This window comes from Anopheles funestus, chromosome 3RL (genome assembly GCF_943734845.2).
Source record: "Anopheles funestus chromosome 3RL, idAnoFuneDA-416_04, whole genome shotgun sequence".
NCBI lineage: Eukaryota > Metazoa > Arthropoda > Insecta > Diptera > Culicidae > Anopheles > Anopheles funestus.
The window spans coordinates 80,350,360-80,361,044 of NC_064599.1; the positions used below are offsets into that span (position 1 = coordinate 80,350,360).

Here is a 10,685-nt window from a genome sequence, read left to right on the forward strand (position 1 = left end):
CCCATAAAAGGTGTAATATAATTTATGTGTAGAATTGCTAACGATAACGTTAATGCTGGTGTGTCTTTGTTGGGTTAGGATACGATGTAAATATGAGGCAGGGCTATGTTTTGTGCTTGTTTGGAATTTTGATGTATTGAAAATCGTTTAGTAAAAGTAGAATTACATCAGAATATATAATATATTGTCATTGCAGGAAAAGTTTAAGGTTTGATATATTTTAAAAATATATTCATGTAATATATCTCCAATATTTAATCTAAAAATTAGTCACAAAAATGTTGTTTATATTATGTAACGAAATAAATATTTCTAAAAAAATGTACGTTTCGATTGATGTTAAATAATCAAGATAGATATGTTATCTAACCATTTTTAAAACTACCTCTTACCCGTCCTGTTACACAACTCCTCTTCCCAAGAAGAAAAACTTTTCAATTCAAAAACCTAATCCTTCGCCGAATCTACTACGTTTTTTTCTGGAACAAGGACACCGATGAAAAAGCTAAACTTGCTTTACCATTGCTTACGAAACTTGTTCGGCCACGTGCTTCTTACGATGGTTTGGCAGTTTATTTTGCCGCACCTTAACCGTACACACTAACACAACAGTTCTCCCGATTTGTGAACGATTTCCTGGAAGGACCCGGGAATATCCTGTGCCTGTGTTTGCCTGTCGAGTACGAATCAACGGCAAAGCGATCGGTGGTGAAACCTTTTCCATTCTTCTGCTAAGGTTTTTGAAGAGTCATTTAGGTGAACGGTCAGTACACTTTCACGGGTATTTACAAGCAAACACAAATACGACAAGTTGCAGGTTTTTTGGCCGAGAAGAGTGTCTTATTCAGTAATACATTTTGATGAAGGTACGAAACCCTGTTCCACCTGCTTTAGCAAAAGAGAGCTTAAAGTGATTCTAAGGACAGGGACTTTGGGTTTGATAAAATGTGCTACAAAGTTTCCGGTGTTCTAGGAAATTGATAAATTTAAAGTTTTTAAACCAGTACAAACTTGGATTGCGTATGAATAACTTGAATATGTATGATTTATAGAGGGATTTTAAAAATAAAAAAAATCACACAAATCATTCAACATATATTAAAAGTAATTTGTTTTTCAAGAACGTAACATATAACAAACTCTAGTTACTTTCGATTTTAACATAAAAATTAAATTAAATAAAACACACCCTTTTCTCATGGAGGCGCATGGTACTTCACGCTGTTCATACATTACCACTCTTCGGAAACGTCCGGCCCCTTCCCACTTTTGACAACCCACATTTTGTAACCACAACACGATTGTTATCAAATGCAAAATGCAAACAAAACCCCCCAGCTGGGAAAGGTACCAAACGGGAACACCAAACGTGAAATATCAACATTTGAAGCACAAACACAAATGCTTTCACGCTTTCTTTCATCTGTCTTGCTTCCGGGAAGCGATATACTACACTAGAGACAACCAAGAAAGATGGAAAATCGTACATTTTGTTACGTTTCCCCCTTTTTTTTGGGGGGAAAAAGGGTTGCCCACCTGTTTTTACTATGCCCCCGCCCGAATGTGATGACGAACATGATGACCTTCGGGTGCAAACAAAACGTAACCGACCACAAACAGAAAACAAAACACGGAAAAACAATAAACAGGTTCGTTCGTAAGAAAAATAATGCCGACCACAATCCATCGTTAACCCATTTTGCCTTTGTCACAGTTTTATTTTGATGTTGTTGTGTTTTTATTTCTCTTTTAACCCCTTAAACCATGCGATCCGATCTGACTGACGGAAAATAGGAAAGATATTTATAAATATAAATCCGTTTTAGTACAAAGCACTGTTTCTTTCTCCTTAACTTATTTTTCTCTTTGAATTGTAAGACTAAAGGGGCGGTTTTGTTTTCTTGTTTTCATGTTTTCTGCCAACAGTAATGTAGAAAGGAAAAAACTCAGTTTTCTTCCCTATTCGCAAGCATCGATTGACGTCAATGGACAGGTCGCACTCTTCGTCGCAAATGGGTGGAAGAAAAATCTGTTCTAAAGTATAAATAAAACAGAGTTCCTTCATTTTCCAATACCCATTAACGATAGGTAGTCCTCAATGCTGAAGTAAACGTAATTTTTACTTTATGAGAATAATTTTTCCCTTTGTTCTACAAACGAAACCTCTCGGAAAAGGAAGCTGAAATGAAAAATTAGAAAAAAAGACTTAATTAAAGAATAGACAACAGGATGAAAAATGTTTGAAGTCATATAATAATTTGTAAGAAAAAAAAGCTATGCAAAAATATTTTTTTAGTATGTGGAGAAGAAAACAACTTTACACAGTTGTACAATATACATGCAAAAAACAACATTCCAAACGTTTTGCTAAACAACAGCACGTATTAAAACCGCGGAAAACCTACATCATGGGACTGTTGTTTTCCACATTCTCGGGGGGTGAAAAATTCCGGTCCACCCATCAAAGCAAACTTGCTGCCACGTCACATCAACTGTCACCGAAAGATGCGTTTGACAGACATGTGAAGCCGAAGAGGCATCATCGTAGGAAGAACACCAAGAAACGAGGCAACATTTCCACACAATTTTCACACCGATTGCAGTCACGGACACGGGTTCCTTAGTTTCTTCTCCGCCTCACGCGAAAGTTTGGCTTTTTTTCCACCGTGTGTTTCCCATTTCCTTAAGGAGTGCTTTAACCTTCCGGCCATTTTCTGGGTTTTATTTTCCTCAACGTGTACTATTTATTCTCTTGATGGAAAAACATGATTCCCAGATGTCTTTTCTTTTCCTGCTCATTCCGTAGTTTGCTTTCCCGCTCCTACACACAATGCAACAAAAAAGGAAATAAAATGCGAAACCAAAAACGACACTAAAATAACCCCCAAAAAAAGTCTTCCAATTCGACGACACGAACTGCTCGATTCTAGCAGATTCTGTGGAGGAAATGGGAAAATAAGGGGAAGGATATTATCCAATCCTACATACCATTGCCCGCAATGTGAAAAGAAAGGGGGCCCGCCACACTACATGCAACACAACGCACAGCTGATCGGGCTCCACTTTTCCTTTCGAAAAACAGGGGAAAAATTTACTCACTTGCCATCTCACTCATCCCGTCTCACGCGCTCGCTCTCTACCGGGGTAACGCACTTTTGCTCAGCTGTTCGCGGTGACGTGACGTTGACACATGCTTCACTCTCGCTGGGAAAAAATCGAACAATTGCTGGTTTATATAAAAGATGTTTGTATGTATTTATGTCCCATGTATCCAATGCCTTGAAGAACACACGAATGCCGGTTTCGTCCTGCTACACACACACTACTCCAAGCGGTTGCACTTTCCTTGCGGTTGAGTTCAAAAATCCCTTTTCCCCCACACACACACACACAAACACATTCGAAACGAACCACGAAGAGCTCCTTGAAAAACAGACAAAGAAATGCATCCCCTATCTACCAGGGACAAAAGGGGAGATTTAGTAAGAGATTGCGCAATACAAGCGAATCCTGGAATGTGCGCTCTCACACACACAAACACACACTAGCAATCTACCACGGAAATGAAATCGAAAACACAAAGCAACCCCCATGTACTTACTGTACGCACACTACTAAACGACTCAGCATATGATTACATGACGTCTTGTATAAGGGTAGCGAATTTGACAAGCCGGCTATCGGTGTGTTTGTGAGCACTCGATCCGAAGAGCATGCGTACAGGACATTTTTCAAGCTGCGTTCCCTCACGCACACACCATCATTTGGAGTTTTTTGCAATGATTCGACCACACGGAATTCTAAGAAAAAGATAAAGTATCCTACTGTATTGAAATGTTTTAGAACATGCAAATTACACAATTTCTAAGGGTTTTAGTTGAGTTTTCACTTCTGGGATCGGGCCAACTGCTGCATCACAATTCCTGCAGCAAACTTTTGCATCCTTTCATAACAAAGCCGCTTTACATTTGGCGGCATTATGGCCAGAAGCGGATAGATGCGTATCATGAGAAAATCATAATCATTATCCGGTGCATCCCGAATGCTTTCTACGGTCAGATTCGGTAACGGGATGCGATGGATCGCATGGTTACGCGTTGCGATAACTCGACCAGCCTGCAGCTGCAAGTCCTCCTTGATGTCTTGCTTCGAACATCGAACCTTTGCGTTCTCCGTATTCAGCACCTTTTCTATCGGTAATAATCGCCGTACCGGCTGATTCGATTGACGACAGGTCCCCATCGAAGAGTTGATATGCCTGCCAGAGCCAGATGGATTCGCTTTACTCGTCTGACTAACCACCAGAACGTGTGGCTTGGGTGGCGGCGTAACGCGTTCCACTTTGAGTTGCCGCACGTTGACCGCCGGTTTGGTGGTTTGAGCGCGTCTAAATATACGAATACGCTTTTCCTCGATGGGCCGTATAAATTCCATCGCTTGAAAGTGGGCCCAGTTCGATTTGAACTGCTTCGTCGTTGATCTTATCTCGCGTCGCAACTCGGCACGATATTTATCGCATAACCGATTCCACTTCAAGGACATCTCATTCGCTAAACGAAACAATATTTCAAACACGATTAGAATGTTTCACATTTTAACATATAGAACAGTAATATAAACAACCCGCTACATACCGCTAATGCCCGTCACTGGGACTAATTTTTCCCACTCCGGAAGCAATCGTTCCGGAGATATACGCGCCAAGAGCTTGGGATGTTGCTTTACCAGCACAATAAAACGCAAAACGTCTTCCACTGAGTTAGTGTTCCACCTAGGTTTAATTTTAACGCTTCTGGTTGATGTTGGCGGGTCGGACATCTTAAGATGATACTATAGTTCGTTGTCTTGTCTTTGACGCACCCCTGCGTGGTTGCTTCGATGAGTGACTACAACGAGCTGCAAAAGTAAGCTTTTGACAGTTGTCTTTTATCCCATTTTTGCAATTCTCGCTGTCGAACAGTTTCACCACCACCTAATAATTTATGCTACGGTTGATGCTGGTTTGATTTTTTTTATGCTGGATAATTTTTCCTGACTATATAAAATCACACCACCAGGCGAATAATTCACAAATGCTAATGCTCAAAACACTTGATCAGGAATTAAATCAGTCTGACAAACTCGGGAAGACGACGCAATGCATTGTACGTTTTTCTTCTACTAGAATATTTCACTATTTTTTTGGATTTCACGATGAAATGAGCATCTAATCCAGACATTCCTTTGCAATCTCAACAGACATCTGCAGCCAACAGTATCTCGCAACAGTTCAACCACTCTTTTGACGACGATATGGATATATTTGCACCTCCGAGGGAAAATGTACCAAAGTAGGATGGGTGGAACGCAAAACATTTGTTCCGTCACGCTCCAGTCATATTGATGAAATGGTCACTGTACATTTTTCGGACACTCCGGAAGCAAATTAGAAAATTACGAAAATCATTTAGCTTCGCGAATCTTAGTATTTTGCTAGAATTTGGTGTTGAGACATTTTCCACATGTTCTACTAGATACAATGTGAGTGAAATAATCTAGATTTCAATTATGAAAGCTTGCATAGAAATTAAAATCCATTACAAGACGTTCATTGCACGAACATATTGCAGGAATTCTTTTTAAATTATTAAATATTTCTATCCGAACTTCCGGAATAATATTCGTATGAGATTATTCCTTTTCAGACGCGTTCACGTTTTGTGTTGCAATCGCAATCAGCTGCAACATCTTGAGGCGAGTTTCTAAATTTTTCTCCATCGGCAAGAGGTTCAAAAATGGCACTAAGCTCATCAAGAACTGATAGTTGGTAATTTGTTGTCCGCGAGCATTCCATTCTACTTGGGCGCATTCCATAACCGGTTCCGATTGAAGGCGTGAGCGGAACTTGTTGTTGTACGTAACCTCACTAACGCCAACCGGTGCATCATTTGTGTCGCGGATGGTTAAAAATGAAACGAGCTGCTGATGGTTACGTTCGGTATTATGTACCGTGTCCTTCTCCGGTATGTAGTTCCTCGGAAGATCGTTTACTACTGCCGTCTTCGGTTGAATTGTTTCATTCGATTTTTTCCATTCTTTCGATCTTGATTTAGCGATTGAACCCGGTGCCTTATTCTGCAATCTTTTCCTCAGCCGGAAATGTCCATCAAGGAACAGCATATCTTCATACATTGGCCAATGGCTTCCGGCACAGGAGCCACATTCGATGCGTTTCCTTTCACGACGAAAGGAATCTCGCATCGTTTTCCAGCGTGCTTTTAACTGATCCACTAAAACAAAACGACCAGAGTAAAGATGACGAACGCACTTTGTAGTGCCGTATACATCTAACAATGCTTACCAGTGTAATGGGGAAATTCATTCCGCTGGATGTCTTCCCAATCAGATACGCAGGAAGATTGTCGCCTACGTATAAACTCTCGCTGCCACAGTTTAGGCTTCTTTTGGACACATTTTATCAGATGCAACGTTTCCATACGACCAAAACCGATCATGCTTCTATCCGATTCGTTCTTTCTCGCCTCCGGAACGGGTGAAAGCAGTTCCTTCACTGTTTCTTCCATCACAGCCTTAGACAAACTATGTTCGTTTGGATCCATGCTTCAAGTGCAATTGTGAAACACGCCGGTTAATACTGCCAACCTGCTTAATGCTGCCTGTTGCTAATTGTTGCGAATCGGGCGCATATAAACAACTCGCGCATCGGTCCGGGCACGGAATATACGCAAGATCTACACGCGCAATCAAAACCCAGAATCAGCACCAGCCAGCCAGGTATGTTGGGAAGCTAAAAAAGAAATAAACAACTATGTTGAAAGCTTAAATGTTACAGCCTGCCAATTTTGCACCGGTGTTACCGTTTTTGTGCAATCGTTACGCTTTTGGACCCAAGCTTCTGGCACGCAACAAAATTCCGATCGAATCTCAACACACACTCGGGAACGGGGCTTCTCCAAACCGATAAGTAAATTGCAGTAAACTGTAGTATATTCCTACTTTCAGCTACAATGTTCTCACTAGATTTGATCTACACAGCAACTTGGCGTGGCGGCACTAAATTCAATGCGTACGAGTCTACCTGGATTGAATAAATTTCATATGCGCCTTGTTGACACATTCGCGCAACGACTTTCTTCTCCCCTTCTTGGTAGGTAAAGTGACAGCGCACGCCACCTGATGACAGCTCCAAGCAAAACTACGAATGAGTGAGCGAGACAGAACTACGCAGCAACGACTGTAATTATTAATTAATAATCAAAAAATATGAGTACAAATTACATTTCATGATTGATTTTAACAGTTTGCATCAATTATTGTGGGCTTCTCGCGTTTTCTCTTATAATAATTACACGTGTTTCACTGTTTTCAGCTGATAACGAGCATCCTGCGAGAAAGCAAACTGCTGATGCGATGAAAAAACCCAAGATTACTATAGGCTGATCGCAGCAAGCGATGCAATATTTTATCAATAATGTTAATAAATAAAAACATTCTCTGGTAAGCGGAATAATTGAATAAGGTTAAATAGATACCAACTAACTCAAAAAGCAAAACCAAAAAACTTGCACGAGCGTTTCTTTTTTGTTAGGTTCCACCGAGATTTGAACTCGGATCGTTGGATTCAGAGTCCAAAGTGCTAACCATTACACCATGGAACCCTCGATAGAGGGAGATGAATTTGATCTGATTACAAAATCACATCTGTGGGCGATAAGAAATTCACACATTATTCATTAGTATGCTGATTAGAAAAATGTTCCAAAGGACATGTGAGAGGATAAAGTAGGAATAATTAGGGAATCTTTCCTAACTCCCAATACGACGCGATTAACACAACTGTAACAAATAGAGACCCCAAAGCAATTGCTTTGCAATTGATACATATTACCGTTTTAGGTTTGTTCAAAAGCAATATTATAAAATAACTAAAATACCATTCTTCTTCTCCTTGATGAGCACGCCGGACAAACTTTTGGTCGGAATTTATGGCATGGTATCAACATCCCGTGCCGAATGTGACAGCATCGCTTGTCTCTAATTAACACTACCGCTCCCTTCTAATTAGCCACCAAAAAGGAACGGTTGTTATTTTGCTTCCGGCTGCAGTTTAAACCACGGAAACCTTCGCGTTCGGTGAAGAACTCAAATCAGCTACGAACGAACAATGCGGCACGTTGATGAAGCTGGAGTGCCGAACCCCCGGTATACTCCATCTCACGCTGTCGGTGTGAAGAGGAAGGTGTAATTAGGCTACACATTTTCGGGTCCCGACGCGACGTCCCGCGTCAGAAATCAAAATCTAGCGAGCTTCTTCTACCGCGTCAAGCTGCGTTTTGCCACGATGTGACAAAGTCAAATCAGAGTAAATTTAATCAGACGGTAGAAGACATTCGGCAACAAAGTTCGCATTGGTCGCCACGTGGTTGGTTCCCATTTGCTCCGAGACGGTAGAATAATTATCCCAGCGGCCCCAAAAAGGCGCTGAAAGCACGGAAAGTTTTGGTGCTGTTCGCGCGAAGAAAATGACATATAATTTTAATTTAGCCGCGTGACAATTCGTACACGGCCGTGTTGCAGCTTCCGGGGACGGAAGTCGAAAGCCTGGCAAGCCTAGAGGCCAGCCAACACCAAACCAAGGCTAATTCCTTCGATGTGCTCAAAGCATCCAGAAGGACTAACCACCACCATCACCACCATCACCACCATCATCATCATCATCATCCTCATCATCGTCTTCGTTCAGAAACGCTCCCCGTTTCAGGACAAAGTTTTCGTCCGACAACCGTCGTCGGGTGGAAGTAATTTAAATTCAAAATGTGATCGTTGTGCGAAAACTTTCACACCAACGCCTCACACACTCCTCGGGAGTTGCAGTGAAACACAATGCAAGCCCGTGTTGGAGCGGAAAACGGAATACACTTCACATGTACATATGCACCGAGAGTCGACTTCACATTCGGAACTTTCCCCGTCGAGTGGAGTGTAGCAATTCGTCTTGGAAAAATATTACCACAAAGTTAGTTCGCTTCTCCAGGGACTTCCAGGCCCGACGGAACTGCGGTGGTTCGATTGTAAATCAGACGCTAAGGTGTCCCCCTTCGGAAACCCGATGGAGTGGATCAGCCAGTTGCTAGTTTATATATGTATGATCCTGTGCCGAGCGTTTGGAGGCGAGTAGTTTGCACACCTTTCCCTAGCTAGAGCACTGTTTGAACGTCATCCTTCTTTTTTCTTCAGCCTTTGGCCATGGCCGTTTGGTGTGCAGGTCACACATTTTACACCAAGTTACACATACACACGGTTCCCTCCGAAGCAAGCAAGAACCTAACTTCATTCCGGGTAACGTAAGCAACTTCAGCCCAAACTGCATCCTCCATACGAACGGAGCAACTTTTGCCACATATTCGAACACGCACCCGGCAAGCTACTACGTCCTTGGGGAATGGAGTAGCTCTAGTGCCAACGGTTGGTTGGTTTTGTCGATAACTCATCGGATAAGGATTTAGTGGTGATATATCATGTGGCTTATCGGTTGGGGTTTTTAATGCAATCCTGGGGTCTCTTTCCGGGAAATGGTTCGGGGAGCGATTAGTAAACCAGATGAGAATGGTCCACAGTAGATCATTATAGTAATTTTTTTTTGATCCAGAAGAATCGCCCCTGAAAGGCGGTGGTATGATTAAAATGTAATTTACATTTACTTAGTTACAATTGCTCGACACTAAGTGCCACTTTCCTGCCATTCGGTATTTCGGTATCCCGGTGACAGTGTTTGAATACGTCCAGAATATTCCCAAACCGGTTGTTTCCTTTGCAAGACGCAGCGATACAATTTTGCACCAAATGTACTGTGACGCGTCCATCTCATCGAGCAGTCCGCTTCCAAGTGGCCTTTTACGCATCAGTGAAAAATAGGGAAAATTAAGCACGAAGCAGATCTGGCCTGCCACTGCTGATTCAGCGTGCACGAACGGGCAGAAGCGAAAACCGATTCTGACAGCACATCGGGCCGGATGTCCTTCGTCTGGGTTGGTTATGATGCCAATAATGTTATTTTGAAATTCAATTCGTTGTCCTGAGCGCGTCTTGGCACTTGGACTGCTTTGCTGCTGTTGTCGTGTATTACTCTTACACTTACTGCTTACTGGATGAAGATTGTGTCCCTGGACCTGGAGCGTGTCCTGTGCGAAATACCGTAAACTAAATATTGGATTCGAAAGTTTCATCCCGCGCGCCCCCTTCCTTCGGTAACTTTCTTGTCCGCCCGATATGTTACGGTGTTCTGTTCTCCCCACGGCTGATCCTACGGTCCAATGTTCGAATGTCCCTGCGCAAAGTTGCGCTGGAATGGGGTGGAAAATCCTTGCGACCGAGTAATGGAAACGGAATGGAAAGCGTAAGATATTGTTTCGGGTTTGGGTCGTTGTCTTGCAGCCTTTGCAATAGGGAGAGTGTAAGTTTTTGCGGTTCTGCTGGCCGGTATTTATGAGCTAGCTGTCATCCATTTCACTTTACTCTCACCCCTCCCCCTCTTGGTACTGTATCCTTCTGCTCGTTCTCGGGGAAATCCTAAAAGAAGACAAGATAAAGTAAATGTTAAAAAATCGATTTAAAGGCAAGAGGTATTTCTATAATTGGAAGCTGGCTAGTACACTGTTGCTAGGAAAACTCTATACTAATTGTTT

General features: G+C 42.1%; 2 protein-coding genes and 1 non-coding gene across 3 annotated transcripts; all 3 read right to left on the reverse strand.

The window, feature by feature from the left end:
- Positions 1-2,419: 2,419 nt before the first annotated feature.
- LOC125770065 (uncharacterized) lies at positions 2,420-5,148 on the reverse strand. The gene is made up of 2 exons (XM_049439263.1): positions 4,635-5,148; positions 2,420-4,550 (listed from the first exon to the last, which is right to left on the reverse strand). Exons 1-2 carry the CDS (start codon positions 4,816-4,818, stop codon positions 3,886-3,888), a joined length of 849 nt encoding a protein of 282 aa, XP_049295220.1. The 5' UTR covers positions 4,819-5,148; the 3' UTR covers positions 2,420-3,885.
- Positions 5,149-5,444: 296 nt separating this feature from the next.
- On the reverse strand, positions 5,445-7,323 carry LOC125770064 (uncharacterized). The gene is made up of 3 exons (XM_049439262.1): positions 6,858-7,323; positions 6,341-6,787; positions 5,445-6,269 (listed from the first exon to the last, which is right to left on the reverse strand). Exons 2-3 carry the CDS (start codon positions 6,597-6,599, stop codon positions 5,671-5,673), a joined length of 858 nt encoding a protein of 285 aa, XP_049295219.1. The 5' UTR covers positions 6,600-6,787; positions 6,858-7,323; the 3' UTR covers positions 5,445-5,670.
- A 263-nt stretch (positions 7,324-7,586) lies between these two features.
- Trnaq-cug (transfer RNA glutamine (anticodon CUG)) lies at positions 7,587-7,658 on the reverse strand. Its single transcript has one exon. It is a non-coding gene; the product is annotated as a tRNA-Gln (tRNA).
- Between the last annotated feature and the right edge of the window lie 3,027 nt (positions 7,659-10,685).

Excerpts from the sequence above, each read along its gene's own strand:
- LOC125770065 (XM_049439263.1), bottom strand. The coding sequence starts at position 4,818 with ATGTCCGACCCGCCAACATCAACCAGAAGCGTTAAAATTAAACCTAGG. Across the intron at positions 4,551-4,634 it reads CCCAGTGACGGGCATTAGCG|CGAATGAGATGTCCTTGAAG; the intron begins GTATGTAGCGGG and ends TGTTTCGTTTAG.
- LOC125770064 (XM_049439262.1), bottom strand. The coding sequence starts at position 6,599 with ATGGATCCAAACGAACATAGTTTGTCTAAGGCTGTGATGGAAGAAACA. Across the intron at positions 6,270-6,340 it reads TGAATTTCCCCATTACACTG|TGGATCAGTTAAAAGCACGC; the intron begins GTAAGCATTGTT and ends GTTTTGTTTTAG.